At 38.8% G+C, this 17,837-nt stretch overlaps 1 protein-coding gene across 7 annotated transcripts in view; it reads right to left on the bottom strand.

Moving 5' to 3' along the window:
• The window catches only part of LOC131985749 (A-kinase anchor protein 13), a 150,411-nt gene that overhangs the window by 75,286 nt on the left and 57,288 nt on the right, over positions 1-17,837 (bottom strand). For all 7 annotated transcript variants that reach the window (XM_059350857.1, XM_059350855.1, XM_059350859.1 and 4 more), the window contains exon 9: positions 16,152-16,234. In XM_059350857.1, coding sequence (XP_059206840.1) covers positions 16,152-16,234 — 83 coding nt within the window. The remainder of the gene's footprint in view (positions 1-16,151; positions 16,235-17,837) is intronic.

The following is a 17,837-nucleotide window of genomic DNA, read 5'->3' as shown; positions in this document are numbered from 1 at the left end:
ACACCATGTCACAAAAACAGAGACTGCTACAGATAAAAAAGGAGAAAAGAGTCAAAACTGAACTGCTGCACACACACTGTAGTTATTGAGTGAATTGGGGAACAGAGACAGAAACAAAAAAGTCAGGAGGTTAAAAACGAATCAAGAATTGAGACCGAGGAGGATGACTGAGTCCCAAAAAAACAGCAAGGTCGACCCTCCCAGAAGGCTTTGGGGTTGAGGGGGCTGAGCTCAATTTCTAAACAACTAACCCTCCACTGTCCCAGAGTACACTATTGACCAGCCTGCAGAGACCAAGAGAAACACTGAGCTCTGTTGTCCAGGCCTGGGAGTGGCAAATGTGCGTGTGTGTGTGTGTGTGTGTGTGTGTGTGTGTGTGTGTGTGTCAAGTCCCCTCTGTGACCATGCATTCCTACAAACACAGTGAGAGGCACTTACATACCAAATGGCACCATCTACATGCACCTCCATCAGCCAACAGTGTTGCATCCATGCAGACTTATTACAAACACTCGTGCTGCTTTTTTTCACTCATCAAGACACACACACACGCACAATGAAATCACACACACGCACAGATGCATGCACAGGCAGCACACACAGGCTATTTCTTTTCTCACAGCTGTGTTCAGATATCAAACAGTGCCCGCTGAGAGAGAACAAACACGCTGACGAGGAAAGATTAGCTGGTCACAGAGGGCGCCAGTACACACAGACACACAGAAACACACATACACACACACAGACACGCGCACACACACACACACACACACACAGGTTCTGTTTAGAAGTGAAATGATTGCTAGTGATTGCAACAAATTACAAAAGGCTACATGCCTTGACCTTACAGCGGAGTGGTGACAGCAGAACTTCAAATAACAACAAAAGATGCTGAATAAAATGCAGATTAAAGCCAAAGTAAAGGAAACAATAGCTTTAAGTGTTTTAATAGACTGTTTACACACTGGGAGCCAGCAGCGCTGCGTCAGAGTGTTTTACAATGAACTGAACTCTCAGGCATGATGGGATATGAAGTAGATACTTCTCCTAGGGAGGGACATATGTGGAAGTACCTGCTTTTAATGCAAGTTAAATATTTACTCGTGTGTTTCCTTTATTTTCTGTCGCACTACATATGATTTGGTGAAAGAATGAAAGCGTGCAGCTCAGTCTGGACAAAAATGACGCTTTCAATTACTAGCATTAACGTGTCCTTTCAAATCACAGCTCCTCATTCGGTTTAGTGATGTTAGTCACATAGTGACCCTGAAGCTGCTATGAAAGCAATAAATGGTTTGTAATCGACAAAACATGCTGAAGTCCTTAGAATGAACAGAACATAAACTTGAAGTTTAAACCTTGCTACAGTTGGAATGGATATGAAATGTTACGGTCATTTACTGTGATTTACCTGCTGAGAACAGCATCACAAAAGAGATACTTGACAATTGTTCATTTTTATAAAGAAAGACATTCTGTTAAAAGGGACATATCATGAAAAACTCACATTCACACTTCTTGTGCAAATACATTTGGATATCTGCAGTGCCTACCAGCCTAGAAACCATTAGTAAAGACAACCAAGTCATTTTTTTTAATCTGCCTAGGTCAGAAAATATGAATCAACAAGCCATTCAGATTTGGCTCCTCTTCCTATGTCACATGCAGACTCATTAGACAACATGGTCTCACAGGAATCCGTGAAATAGCCACGGATTTGCTTAACTCATAATCCGTGGAATAGCCACAGAATCACTAAAATTTTCGTGAAACTGACACGGATTTCGCTACAATGCAAGTTAATGACAGTCATATCCCGTGGCTATTCCAACATACAAAGTGATTATGTACATTCACTGAGTGAATATTTAGAAAATAAAACATACATTTCTCGCTAGAAATGTGATCAAAATCCATTTTTATGCAGAAACTTAGTCAGAATATTGATTTTTTTCACTTAAAATGAGAGAACTGTCCGCCATGTTTTTTTTTCTGACCGCTGGGACCTTGAAAGTCACGTGACTTGGAACAAACCAATAGGAAAAAACATTAACTTTCATTGTAGCAAAATCCGTGTCAGTTTCACAGGAATTTGAGTGATTCCGTGGCTATTCCACAGATATTGAGTTAAGCGAATCCGTGGCTATTTCACTGATTCCTGTGAGACCAGGTTCTCTTAGAATATACATCCCTCCATCTGACTGTTCATCCATGGCTCGATCATGTGAGAGTTGTGGCTTTTTTGAGAGAAAGACAGAACTTTGAGTAGTAATAGTGGCATACAGTGCAACAAAGTGCACACAGTGAAGAGGTCTTGGTGGATGAGTGGGTCAAACAGCTCCAGAGACTAGGGTTCATATCCTGTGCAAAAGCTCTGAAGGCCTAATTTCTCCCATGTTGACCAATCCAGAGCACACTGGGCAATTTCGGGGCAGGGTCTTAACCCATTGATGCCTAAAACGCCTGTAAAACCTCTGGGCGATTTTAAAATAAGCCCCTAAAACCTGAAGTTTTTCTGGAAATTCAACAGAAGTGTCAACACTTCTACTGAATAATAGATTTTTCAGCCTCTGTAGCAGATAGAAATGAAATTCAAAAAGTATTTAAGAGCACAAATACAAAAAAAATACAAATACAACAAAACGACATATCCGCTTTCCAGGCTTCAATGGGTTAAGGAGACAGGCACTTAAAGTATGTAAACATGTTCTATAGAAACCCAAAATACAATTGTGTACCATTTAAATAAATAAAAAATGTGTTTTCAAAGTCATTGTATTAAGCAGAGGCAGATTCCATATTCTGTTAGCATATAGAGACCCTCCAAAGGCTTTACGTAACAGATATTTTTGAAGTGATATGTTTGTTTTGTACATATCAGTTAATTTACCTAGAAGGTAACTTGTTCTTCTCCATTCCACTTTACGACGTAAGTGTGTTTGTCTGGTACAAACCAAGAAGCACAAGGTGACAGTGAGTAAGGATGCCAGTCTTTTGACCAAGCACACATTTCTCCTAGGCCCCGTGCATATTTGTAGCGTCGGGGGAATCTAAACTGTACCCAGTAAAAACACATCTGGTTTAAAAATAAAAAGGCGGACCGGTCTGTGTATGCTGGGGCAGGCAGGACTTGGAGCGGTGCCTCGTTTCTAAACAGGCAGGCAGCCAGAGAGGTTCCGCAGCATTGAAGGATGCCATGGCTGAGTGAATGACTGTTTCCAGCCAAGTATGTATACACGGTTTGATCCCTCAGGGCGGCTGGCGGCAGACCTGAGGGCAAGGCTATTCTCTGTAGCACCTTGGAAGTGCACTGAATTCAACTTTGAGCAGGTTAAAAGCAAACACATCAGCAGTCGGACAAAGAACCAAATGCTGCACTGGATTTGTTTTTGGTCCCATCTTGTATTTTAAAAACCAATTACAAAGTACCTTCTTTATTGAAATCCTCTTTCCCTCACGGAGAGGGCAGAGGTCAAAGTCAGCTACAGAATGCTAACAAGTGGAGCTAACCGTGTTTCGCTGGAGAATATTTCAGCATAGTGGAGGACAGAATCTCCAGTTGAAGGACTGTCTTTTTAACTATTTTGGATTGTTTCATTCAGAAATATTTGGGGTAGAGAGTCCTTGGATAGCACTTCACCAATACTACACGCCAAAGGCTGAAGTACTTTTAGTCCAGAAGAAACAACTATTCCTCCGACAATAACATGATCAAGAATGTTACAAATGTGCCAAAAGGAAATATTAAAAAGGAAAATAAGTGCCCCAAAAAGGAAAAGATGTATTACTTATTTCCTGGCCTGTTATTAGTGCATGTTTCTATCATCTATCTGCAAACCACATGTGCCCGTATATACTGCTTCTCTATGTTAGTTAGTATAAAAGCTTATTCACAGTTACTGTACTTGGTGAGTGGAGTGATGATGTGTTTTGTGACTGCAGGCCAGCAGAGATGCTGGGATGTGAAACGCTCATTGGAATGAAGTCATTTGGCCGAATGCCTGTTTCCATCTGAGGCCAGAGGAAACCGTTAGCCCAGCGCTGCCTTTTTCCCACACCATCATATCTCTCTTACTTTCCCTCTTCCTCTCTCTTTCTCACACACACACACACACACACACACACACACACAGAGACACACACACAGACACACACACACACACACACACACAGACACACACACACACACACACACACACACACAGTCTCTCATCCTTGCCATTTCACCCATCATGTGAAAAGAGGAGCTGACATCAGGAACAAGTTTAGAAAGTGACAATAGACTAAAGAGAGCCGTTACAAACACCAGAGCAATCCACTTCATAGATATTTTCCTCTCAGCACCTCCCAGTCTGCTCTGCTCTGCTCCTGGATGTCACAACTAGCAGACAGCATGACGACAACATGACATACTGATGACATGTTAATGTTTACAACGGCGTAGGTCATAGTTTAGTTTACGCATGATACTTCGTGGCAGCAGCTCTCAGTCACTGGTTATTAGTTTAGATTATAGTTAATACTCATCAGGCAATAGGAAATAGTTCAGGTTTGAGTCATTAGATAAGTTTGGATTAAATCAATTCAGTCATGTTGAGTTGATGATTATTAGCTGGAATATTAGCTAAGTTTAGTCTGGACTCAACAAGATTTGTCCCTTTTATAGTAAGTCAAGTCACTTTTATCGATATAGCCCAATATCACAACTTTGCCTCAAGAGCTTTACTCTTTCACTCCCTCTGGCTTTAGACTTGGTATAAGGTTAAAAAAAATCCCCATAAACCCTTTAACAGGGCAATCTATTGTCTACCCTGTGATATAATCACACCAGCCACGATGCCAAATCAGTGCAATGGAACACATGAAATGAGAGACGCAAATTTGGTGGAACAAGTGAACCGTGCCAGATTTATTTAATATGCCTAATTGCCTTCCAGAGTCAACTTTGAACCCATGTTAATATTAGTGTTTTGCTGAAATATTAAAATGTAACTTTCGGACCAATCAAAATGAGATAAACAATGAGTTGCTAGGTGGATTTTTGTCTTGTGTTTGTTTTTTGGGCTTGTTTTTATTACATCTTCTGGTGCCACATTTTGCCATGATGACACACACACACAGAAATTGTACCTGATAACTTAAAAGTGGGAGTGAAATGATTAAAACTGGGTTACAATGATGATGAAATGGCATAAAGAAAGGCCCCTTCCTTACTTTATTTGCCCTTAATTTCCAGTACCCTTGAGTTATGTTCATATCTTGCATGATTGTGATGATATACCAGTGACAAAATCTGTCCGTGGACACACATAAAAATATCTGACAAAGTACTCAAAACTGCTTCTGTGGTAGTTCCAGCTACAGCAGGTGTCTCCAGGACCACATTTTTGCCATGATCATGACATACCAGTGGTTACAGATTCATTTTCCCATCATCAAGAGAGGTCTGACAGCAAGACAAAGGGGTGAAAATAGCATACACTTAATTACACTTAAGCCCGTCAAAAACTTGACAAAAACAGTAATTTTCCTTTGCAGAACACAGAAATTGCTGGTCCACCAATACCTCGATCTGTTAGTTTGTTTGAGTTATTGTGTGACTTTCAGGTCCTGATCCAAACTAACAGACCTTCCAAAGCAATATGTTCCCGCGGCCTGCTTCTCCAAACAAGGAACGTACCAACCGCCGTCATTTATACACACTGGATATTTATATGCCAACGTCATCATCCAGAAACCTAAGTCAAGTCACATGGGATAAAGTCTTCGTAAAGTAGCTTTCCAACATTAAAAATACGTAATTTAGTCCAAAATGTGAATGTTGGGTTTGCCCTTTAACATCTCATCCATTAATAAAGTAAACTACCTGCATAAGTACAAACCTCGGTGGAGCAGGTTCATCACTGTCTATTAGAAGGAAACTTCTTATGATTAAACCCGCAACACAACAACCAACAGGACTAACTGCTGTCCAAAAGAAAAGTTCAAGGCACAGTGGAAAAATGACATAAAGGGTTCTATATGTGTCCTGCCATTTGGGCTGTAAATAGCACTTTTGGGTGCTATAACGATCCCATTTAGAAAGATCCAAGCAACCAGTTCAAATGGTTTGACACAGAACCTTTATAGTCCAGTAACAGGACATTTGAGAGACAGAGAAACGTCCCAACGCTGCTGTGCGACAACATATTTTAAGAACATCAGTGGATCTTTGTATTCTGCTGTAGCTTTATAGATTTTCAGTACTCCAACTACCCACTATCCTGACCGAATAATCCCAGAAAGACTTTATACTGTCTGAGCCTCGTTAAGTTTCATACACAGTTATTCCACAGAGATGGATAGAGTGCAGGCATCTGCCTTGGTGTTACATGCAGCAAAACCATGCACCGTACATTTGGAAACCACACTCCACCCCAAAATAATCAGCACTCTGTGTCTGGAGGGCCACTATCAACAACCATGCAATCATCTCCCAGGGTGCAACACAGCAAAAACCCGTCACAACATCTCTAGCAGATGACTACAGGTTTGCAAAAACATGTTGAAGCACTTTGTGACAGTTGTGATTATGTTTAACTTCAGAAATAACTTTTTTTTCTGGAGAGCTCTTAAGAATAAGTGATCAGGCCTTTAAAAACAATCTGTCTGCGGAGTTTAAGCTGCTAAATCACTTCATGATTCTCTCTTAAACTAACCTAATTCCATGTAACGATGGCATTATTTATCTCTGACCTCCCTTTTATGGGTTACTTTTACAATTTCTAGTCCTGCTTTTATATTTCTTACCATGCTTTTACTGCTTTAGCCATTATTTTTTATCTGTTTGAAGCACTTAACAACTGTGTTTTCAAAGCCTCGGTTCAAATGACTGTTATTACTGTAGCAGTATCATCACAGCGAGAAACTTTTTTTCAAGTGCGGATAGGTAGCCTACCTTTATCAGAACCACGTCTACAGCTCTCTCTCCTTTGGCACAGAAACTGTACCTCCGCTTGTGTCGTTCGTACATTTTTCTTTAAAATCCAGAGCAGATTTACTAAACAGCAGAAAATCCAGCAGAAACAGAGTTGAGGAGAGCCGAAGCTGTCTGCTAAGCTTCACATCTGGCCACAGAAGCAGCCTTCAAACCAGACTCCAGTTCTGCTCCCTCCCTCCTTCCCTCCCTTTTCCTCTCCTCTGTCGCCTCTCAACTTCTCTCCTGACTCTGCCTGACTCATGCCTTTGCAGTCTCTCTCTCTCTCCCACTGTATTCTCTTTCTCATTGAGGCTGTGAATGTCTTTCTCTCATCCTGTAAATCAGCCCACCAGAGTAGCACATTGTTAGAGTGTGACAGATGACAGTGGGGCATTATTACTTCACTTAATGTGATTCAACCAGCAGAATTTATGCTGCTGAGATTCAACCCCCCCTGCTGGAGGAGGACGTACTTGAGGCCACCTGTGAGGCGCCTTTGGGTGTGATTACACCTTTCTCAGATGATAGATATGGCAGTGCTGCAGGCGGCAAAAAAAAAAAAAAAAGCTCTCACTTGCATATTCATCCACAAGGGGTAGAGCTAGAATTGGCCAGTGCCACTTGTACTTCAGATTTTTCCCCAAATGTGATTCATCATGTCCTGGTGATATGATTTTTTATTATATTTGTAAAAGCATTTGTTACACATTCATCACTTAACATAGTATCAGATTTACTACAGGATTCACATAGCATTATAAACACCTAAAATAAACATTCAAATTATATATTATTATATACAGTATAAGGGCCAGGCACAAGGAGATATAATGGGTAGAGGAAGATTTATTTTTTATTTTGCATTGTGATAATAAAGTCGGAATATTGAGAAAGAAGTGAAAATGATGATAATAAATCAGACTTTTTATAAGAAAAAATAAATTAAAGAGGAAGATTATTTTAGCATTTTGAAATGTTGAGACTGGAGTTGAACTTTTGATAATAAAGTCAGAAGTTTACCCTGAAAAGTTCAACTTAAAAGTCAAATTTATTCTTGACTCTACTTTATCCTCAACATTTCTGCTTAATTCTTAGAAAACATATACATATATATATGTATGATTTACTGTTTTCACATACCCAACAGTAATACTGAAAGTGTATTAACCATATTCTCATAATGCAAAATTAAAAAAAGAAACTCTTTCATTTTCGAGAGCTTCTTCTCCTTTTCCTTCTCCTTCTTCTCAGTTTCTATCACATTGGCTTTACTATTTACAGTTGAACATGTGACACTTTTACTTTAGATGTTACAAAAATAATAAGTCAGCTAACATCTGCCCTTTTAGGTTATGTGTAGACAAATTTCCTTGAACGATTTGGAGGGAAAGAGATATTATTACTGTTCATTACGTGGTGGGTTGCTCTCATTTTAGCCAACTTCCTTGTATTTGTACCAGATTCTTATTAACATGTCAGCCTTCAAATGAGATGTGAGGTTGAAATCAGAATTACATTTGCAATTCTTTATAAATCCTTTATCAATATATGTCACAATGTGGCACAAGTCTGTAAAGCCTAATTGATGGTGATTGCTATGAATGTCCCACTGTTACACACTACATCAGACAAAACTCTTCACTCTCTTTAAACAAAAACAGCAGCAATTCTTTTTTGTTTTTTATCAGTTTTTGTTACAAACAGCTTGGAGTCATTTAATTAGGAAACTGACTTTAGTAAAATGATAAGAAGATTGCATTATTATTATTTCAAGTTACTGATTAATCTGTTGTTTATCTTCTAAAGTATCTGCTCCCCAAACAAGCTTGAATGCAATCCTCCAAACAGGGAGTGCTAAGCCTGAAATATGCAGATATGGACGTAAAAATAAAAGAGTGGACAGCAGACACGCACATGTTTCTGTATGTAGAACTCAGTGTGTCTGTGTACAAAGACCTGCTCCACATTGTGAAATGAAAGCAGACCCTCACTGCTACACACATGTGAAAAGCAGAATTTGGGTTCAAGAAGAAGAAGAAATCTAAGCCCAACTATTATTAACTATAAACAGATTTCACTGCCATACAAGGAGAGAAAAATTGCAACAAACAGAGGACACAGAAATATGCTGCCTCTGACAGCAGCTGGACAAGAGCTCCAAACATGAACTATAAATACAGACATGGAAAAAATTATTAGACCTTGTTTTCTTTAATTTCTTGTTCCTTTTTCATGCCTGTTACGATTAAAGGTACATCAAAAATAGCTCATAAGAGTTTAATTTAAGAGCTATTATCTAGCCATTTTCATGGTTTTCTTGTTAATGATTTTGGTCATTATTGAGAAAACCATGGAAAATGTCTAGATATCAACTCTTAAATTAAACTATTATGAGCTATTTTTGTTGTTATCGTTATATTTGTCCAAACAAATGTATCTTTAGTTGTACCAGGAATTAAAATGAACATGAAATTGAAGAAAACAATGGTCTAATAATTTTTCCATGATTGTATTCTGCCCCTGGTTCCGTTAGATCACTTGCATTCTTGTGTCCAACCTTATAAAAACATATAAAAAAGTAATTATTTTCATCACAGTTGGTGTAAGGATTAATGATAGGGTGAATTCCAAACACCCCTTACTCTCCTGTGGTTACTATACAGCCTGCACACTGTGGTTGAATCTATGTGAACGAGTAGTCGCCCCTGCAGTCTGTGGGTTTTCTCTGACCTCTGAACCCAGGCCCCGCCCTTACCTGGTCAAAAGCACCAAAGGCGTGAATCCAAGCAGCTCAAACAAATCAGATTCTCCACTAATCCAGACTCTGACCTTCACAGAGCACTAGGTGTCTCAGAGTTCAGGGAGAAGCTAAAAATCAATCTGTTGAACCAAATGAACCACAGTGTTTGCAAACTTTGAATACAACTGCTGTTTGGCAGATTGGAAAACTGACGATCTATGTTGCTCTGGTGTAGTTCACAGTGTACAGCCAAAAAAGTAAGTGGAGCCCATTAACTCCTCAAACAACTTCCATGCTTGTATTACGGCATCTTTCCATGTTATAAAGAGGCAACAGACAAACAAACACAAACACAAACACAGACAAACACACACACACACACACACACACACACACACACACACAGTTCTGAAAACAATAAAATGTAAAAAAAAAAAAAAAAAAAAATTTACATCGTCCCCCTTTAATTTTCCTCACACTCTTCTCTCCATTGTCTTCAACAATAGGGTCAATTGTTAACAGCAGTAATTATTCATCAAACTTCAATAAGATTTTGCTCATCAGTAACTGATGAATTACTCCTGATCAGAAATATTCACAAAATTTTTGCCATTAATTCTTCAAATTCGCATCTAAAATATTTACTGACACAAGCAAAAAAAACTAAGCAGTGCAAGTAAGGGAAGCAAGGACACAGGCATGTGGTCTATTCTTTTGTGTAAACAGAGAAAATGATACCTGCAGGATCTGTCTCTATAACCGATGAGTCATACCTGGTCGATCTGGTACAGAATACTGTGACATGGCTATTTTAAAAATACAGATGATACAGACTTGTTTCGACACAATGATACATTCATCATGTTTGATTTGAAATAGTTAGCAGCATGAGCCGTTTACCTTGGAAAGTGCAGAATGGCAGGTGTACTGGCTTCAGCAAAGCTACTGACAAAGACCTACAGCCAAGCTGTGAATGCAGACAGCCTCCACACAGAAGCAGCATCACTGGGGTTTTTCTAACAGGCCTTGACGACAGTAAATTACTAAGTCAGTTATATTTTTCTCTTACATTAAGTGTTGCTATGACTCCCCTGCATGTATACGTTTTTATGATTCCCTTTTGAAAAAAAATCGAATCTGATTACTCTCAGGCTTCACAGCTGCTATAAAGGACTGTGAACATTAAGTGTTGCTGTGTAGGCTTGCTAACAACAGGTACCTCTTGACAGCTTTTCAAAGGTTTTTATATGAAAGCCCAACTATTATAACTATAACAGATCCTGTGGTTAATATATAGCCTTAATGTACCTGATTTAGTAATTTACTGCCGTCAAGGCCTTTTAGATTAACACATTTGGCCAGTGATGTTGCTTTGACAGCTTTGTTCTTCTGGGTGGGTAATGATAGTTTAGTTGCATGCAAGAGCAAACAAAGTAGACCCCAGTGCATCATGCCAGACACTGCCACCCACTGGCCAGCCGCTGTAAGTGCAACTCTAATTTCTCAAAACCAAGACCGCCGTTGGACAGCTAGAAATGCTGCATAGCTCGGAAATATCTTCACTATCCTTCTATAGTAGGAGGTCCTTGCAGGTAAATAAAAGCTGGTCACATTAGGTAACAACGGTCATGTCTAGGACGTAACAGATTTGCGAAACTCTCACTATTTATATTGGTGAAGATAAAGATAGGTCACCAGGCTGCAAGTCTTAGCTGGTTTTTAATTTGGTTTTCCCAAATCAGATAATATATGGATATACACTCTCTTTATTAGGTACACCTGTTCAACTGCTCATTAACGCAAATATCTAATCAGCCAATCACATGGCAGCAACTCAATGCATTTAACCATGTAGACCATGTCCAACCTTGCAGCAAATGGGCTACAGCAGCAGAAGACCAAACCGCCACTTTATTAGGTACACACTTCAACTAATTTAGTGACTGGTGTGTGAATAAATATACATATATAATACATGATATATAATAAATATTATTATATAATTATATTATATAATTAATATATACTATTATATAGTTCTTTCACAATATATTATTTAATATATTTAAGTGGAAATGTGGAAACACTAATTTTACAATGCATTCTTTACAAAAAGTTATATATTTCCTCCATGCCTAAAAAGGAAAAAACACACACACACACACACACAAAAAGATCCTCACTGAAGTTGTCTCATGTATGAAAGGGAAAATATGACATGCACAAGTTGCCATACATGCTTAATTAACCAACACTAAATTATCTGCTGTCCAAATTGCTTCCATCTTGTCACAACATTGACACACTCTTTGCAATGTTAATAACTTCATTAACCTTACTTCTCCTCCCATGCAGATAGTTAATGTTGCTGTCATTTAGATTCTGTTATCCAGTCCGTTTTTCCCCTGCTCTATCTTTCATCTCTATTTACTTCATATTGACCTTATTTCTTAGCTTTCTTTAATTTCGCAATTATTTCACATAATAAATCATGATAGTTGTTCTAAAGATAATTCTTCTAACACATCTAAATATTACTACAATTAACAGTGTAAACTGTTGTGTTAACAGTGTATACTGAAAGGCTAAGCTGTGAGGATGCAGCTTCAGTAAGTGAACAGACCATTCTTCACCTTAACTTCTGCTGCAGTTTATTCAACAGCAGCATGACTCCAAATTGCCTGCTCATCATAGAAATTACAGGCGATTTCAACAGGATCAAATGGCAGGTCATTAAATTCTCTCTCTGGCCGAGAGAAAAAACCTCCAATGACGCCTCTGAGACCACATCGCCCTCTGCTGGCGACCCCGTCGTCCTGCACACTGTGCGTATATCCTCCTGCAGTCAAACATCTGGCATTCAAAACAAGCCACTGACTTAGACCGCAACCCAGGAATAAGCAGAGCCACTCCAGTCTATGGCTGCTTTGGAATCTGTCAGTCAGCAACATTTCAGTCAGTAAAGCCTTGTCTAGGGAAGATCGCATCCATGTGCTCAGTGGGTGAGCTGGGGCGGCAAATGAACTGCATAATATGACTCCCACAGGATGATGTAGGAAGATCTTGTTGGATTTTACGCTGAAGCAAATGCAGAGGTAATATAAAAGGTTATGCATTTCTTGCTGAATGACTGCAATAACCAAAAATACAAAAAACAGACACACATTTTTACTCAGGAGGGGAAAATGTTCCAGACAGCTTTATTCATGAACTCTCTGCTAATCTTTAGTTGGCACATCAAGCTGCTCGTAAGCAAACCTCACCTTTCATTCCCCCCTAAAAATGTTATGCATGCGTTTGGAGATGTTTTGCAGTTCCTGGCTTGCTAGAATTTTATTTTATTTTTTCAATATCTAATAAAATGCTAAATGTTACTGCTTAAGCTTCAGAAATGATTAACTCTGTTCACTCTAGGTACATTTAAACTAATACTATATGTATGCATCGGTATATTTAGGGACACCAGCAGCGCTCCTGTTATTCTGTTTTTTGAATACTTTATGTATGTTTCTCTTCATACATATTTCTCATTCAGTCCCCCTCCAGACACAGTTTAAACTGTGTTAAAATACTTTGCTGTGATTAATATTTGACATTTGTGGTTTTCTCTCATAAAAAGTAAAGAAAAACTTTGAGAATGGGCTGGAAGCAAAGCTACTCTTCCTTCTTCATTGAGGACTTTTACAACTGGCCTTGCGCCCTGCACGTGTGCTAGGTTGACCGGTGACAGAGCAGTTCGAGTTGGCTACGGAGCTCAGGGTTCTGCAGACTGCTGTGAGTGTCACTGTCTGGTCAATTTCCTTTAGAGGAAACATCTGTAAGCCTTCAGACTCAGTTGAGGATTCCGTTGTGGACCAAAATCGGTGAATAACAGATGTATCAGAATGCTAAGTGTAGTTAGCATCTTTATGCTGTTTGGTAGCTTGAACCTGGCAGTGGCTGACGGCATTAGTAGTTGCGAAACGTACAATAATATCTTCGACAAGTGTGTTTTCGCTCTATGTATTAACAAGTTATGCTCAGTGGAGGTTTCAGCTTTCTTTTATGGCTTTTGATTGGCTTTCCAAGTTGTGACATACTTAATTAATCTAGCATACCTGGCATAAATTTGAATAATAGTTTTTACGAAAGTACACAGACATCTCCTACTTCAGTAGAGGAAAGTTAAAACTTATTGCACAGATATGAGTCGGTAAAGTCAAGGTCTGACCTTTTCAGGTAGGTCAACACATGAAAAACACATTTCTGAGTGGAGGAGGACTTCAACTTAACTCTACAGGTTCATTGTTTTTTACAAACTGATCTTGCTAACAGGATCAATAATTCTTAAATTGCTGACAACGGAAATCTGCTACACCTCCGTCATTTGGGCGCTGGATTGAACTAAATTAGTTGTGTTCAGACTCACTTTAAACTTGTCTTGTATGATCATCAACCATCAATCATGTATCATGTATCATGAGATCGGGGGGTGGCAGTGTTCTAAGCATTGTTTTTATTTCTGTTCTCTGTAGTTTTTTTTATATAAATATGTTATGAAGGGTTTAACTTGGCCTTAACAACATTAAAGATGTATTAACACTGAACTTGAGAACTACAGAGTAAATCTTGCTAGTCTTGATAGCCTCTCTAGCATCTGGGTGCTCTTGTTGCTTCGTAGTTACTAAATGAATCAGATTCACAGACCTTTTTCACAGTGGAGATTTTCACTTGTCATAGCAGGACCAGTGGAACTCATAACACTGTAATGCTGCAATTAGTGATGTTAATAGTGACCCCTGGGTGACAAGTCACAACATGTGCTGTGAAAAAGGTCTATTCAACTTTAAATTTACATTGCATTTAGCCCGAGGGGAGCGAAACACCTGCTGCTTACCTCCACATATAAAGAATATAAAAATAATATTACAGCAAAAAGCAACACTGCTGAGGCAATTACAGCAATAGGGGAATGCTGGCAGAAACTGATAGTGTTCATTCATACGTTTATATATTTATTTGATCACACATTTTTAATGTGACGACTGCACTTTCTACAGCTCTTTAACTTGATGCAGCAGATTTAAACATTTCATTGAAGAACTGCAATCATTCTCACCTTGTCCCATAATGAAGGACACGTGGAAATCACTCTTGGCCAAATCAAGTGAAATTAATTTTATAGATTGAATATTATCTCTGATCAATACAAACTAAGACTAATTACTATTGTAATTACTGTTCTGTTAGCTGTAATTTACCAGTTAATCAGGTCAAAGCAAGAAAGCACAAAGGGTAAGGGTAAGTGGAAGAATTATGCTGCATTATGTGGACAATCGGCACAAGAACAATACAAACAGAGTGGTTCAGTGAGAGAAAGAACGGCCTTGTGAATAAGATAAAACAGTATGCTTGCTTAGATTGCCTGCCACCGATAAAGATTATTGCATATAACAAACCCCTAAACAGAGCAGGGAGGGTCTGCGGCATCAGCAGAGATGTGCACGAATACGCAAACCCCTTTCTCATGAAATATATCCATTTGATGCGGCTAATCAGGATATGTTGGAGGTGTGAGGCTGCAAATGCAGGGGTGGATGCTTGGTGGTTTCCATCAGTCAAAGCAACCTTTCACTGAGTGAAAAGACAACTGAAATGCAGAACTAACTGAACAGTTCACATGACAATATGACATTAAGCAAGCACCTTTTTCAACAGAGATGAATATAATTCAGTGGCATAAGTACATTTTTAAGATCTCTAACTTTACAAGCAACCAATTAAACGAGTGCAAAAGACACATAGTAGTACCAACAGCAGAGTATGATACAGTACTAAATGGTAGAAGAGAAAGAGAAACACTTCACCTCTCCCTCTCCCACCACCAATAACAACCTAAAAGAAAAAAGTATCTCCTTTGTGTAGCCCCCAACTCTGCAGTCCAGAGGAACACAAATTTAATTCAGTTGTTCACAATGAGCATGTTGGAACTGACAGGATATGTCACATAAGGTTAATTGTTGTTTCCTACAGTTTGAATCTTGGGATAAAAAATGTTCTTATTTGAGAATAAAGTAATGTGTTTTTTTTATATTTCCAATAGAAGCTCTAAAGAACTTTGATACACATTTTTTCTGTCCAGAAAAACACAAATGATGAAATACTCTATATATTTTAAATACATTTAATTAAAATACTGCCCATCTCTGAGCATAAGTTCCATAGACTGTAAAAATAAGGTTCCTATGCTGATCTAGTCATGATGAAAGTGAGCCACCTACGTGACACTCTGTGGTTCACCTCTCTCTATGACTCAGTCACTGAGCTTAGTTGACTGTTTGCTCACGACATCTTCGTGCCAAAGGTTAGTTAGGGTGTTTCAGAGAGTTTCGTCAAACAATGACTCATAGTTAATCAAACCTACAGCTACAATGAAGCAGAGCTTGATATCAGACAACTACAGTAGAGACTTACCGTAGAGAAGTTTGTTTCCTCTGAGGGGCCACTTTCTTCCTCCCCTGCACCAATTACAGTTTCTTCAGACATGATGTCCACCTCTGGAGACATACACACAACACAATGCAATCAGTCCGATGGCAAATTCTACAAATTTAGGAATCAATAACAAGTATTGAGAGTGAAAGGAACTGAGACGTGTAAATCTCTACTGCAGATACACTGAGGAGTTTGCAGCAGCTTAGGTCTATAGCTCTTAAATACGATGAGAAAAAAAAACCCATTTGAATGTAAATGAATCAATCTTTCTTTGATTAAAAAAGCTGAAACCAAACAGCCCATTGATTATACTTTATAATAATCTGCAATGGATATTAGGAACTTATCTTAGAAAGCTTGTATAAGTGAAAGTGAGTTGATGATGAAAGTCTTTCCATAAAAAAGGACAAACCTCTGACTTTCTTGTGTTTTAAGCACCCACTATTAAATAAACAACAGGAAGCTTGTCTCTGGTCGCCTATGATGTTACCTGATGCTCGGCCAGTGTCAGGCTGTAAACATAGCCCAGCGTTCATAACGACACCCCAGTCTCTGTGTGACGCACAGCACCAAACTTGCCCTTGACCTCTCTTTATTGGACTTGGGTCCAGTACAATTATTCCTGATGAGTGAAAATTGCCGACAGAGGAGTGCTGGAAGTTCACTTTGAGAGGAGAGACTCTGCTGGCCTCACTTCCTGTTCCAAACTCACATCAGCTGGCCTGTGTATGTTTGTTTTAGAGGAGCCAGCCTTCTAGCTGTGCGTCTGAGCCTCGGTCACATGCACTGGTAATGTGACTGTGTTTGCTGACATACAGTATGCTGTAGCCAGGGTGCATGAGACAAACACTAACACAGAACATATGAATACAAAGGAGAAATGTTGTCAGGCTATACATGGCCTAAGGTATCAAACATAGAAATCGGTCATCATGCTGTTACGCAACAGGTCACACTTTATCCCCTTTTTCCTGCATGATCAGATGTCACATTTTAGGGAAAGTGTTTTTAACCCATTAACCCACTGACGCCTGAAACGCCTGTAAAACTTCTGGGCGATTTTAAAATAAGCCCCTAAAACCTGAAGTTTTTCTGGAAATTCAACAGAAGTGTCAACGTTTCTACTAAATAATAGATTTTTCAGCCTCTGTAGCAGATAGAAATTCAATTCAAAAAGTATTTGAGAGCTTATACAAATACTACAAAACAACGTATCCGCTTTCCAGGCTTCGATGGGTTAAGAGTCAACCCACTTTATAACAGAGGTGTGGGCAGTGGATCTTTAGAGGAAGATAGGAAGATTAATTTGAGATCTGCACTGTCAAATTGTTGTACTCATACATCTGTATTAATAATGAGTTAACTAATCAATTCATTTAAATTGTGAAAGTGCATCAGGGCTTAGAACATTATGATATGAGTATATGAAGGTCAGTCCGATGCCCAATTATGTCTCATAAGTTGTTGCAGCAATATTTGGGGTTTTTACACTGACTTGGTGTTAAATTTAAAAAAAATTTTACTTGATAATTGATAAAAAATAGTCAATGTTCCTCCAAAATACCACATTAGGACACCTAGACCTTGAGGAACACCATCGAAAAATCATTACTTGGCACTGACTGACATTTTTAAGATTTCTGCAAGAATTGCATTTTTTGGTGA

This window comes from Centropristis striata, chromosome 2, assembly GCF_030273125.1.
Source record: "Centropristis striata isolate RG_2023a ecotype Rhode Island chromosome 2, C.striata_1.0, whole genome shotgun sequence".
NCBI classification, from domain to species: Eukaryota; Metazoa; Chordata; class Actinopteri; order Perciformes; family Serranidae; genus Centropristis; species Centropristis striata.
This window is presented reverse-complemented; position numbering and strand designations above follow the sequence as displayed.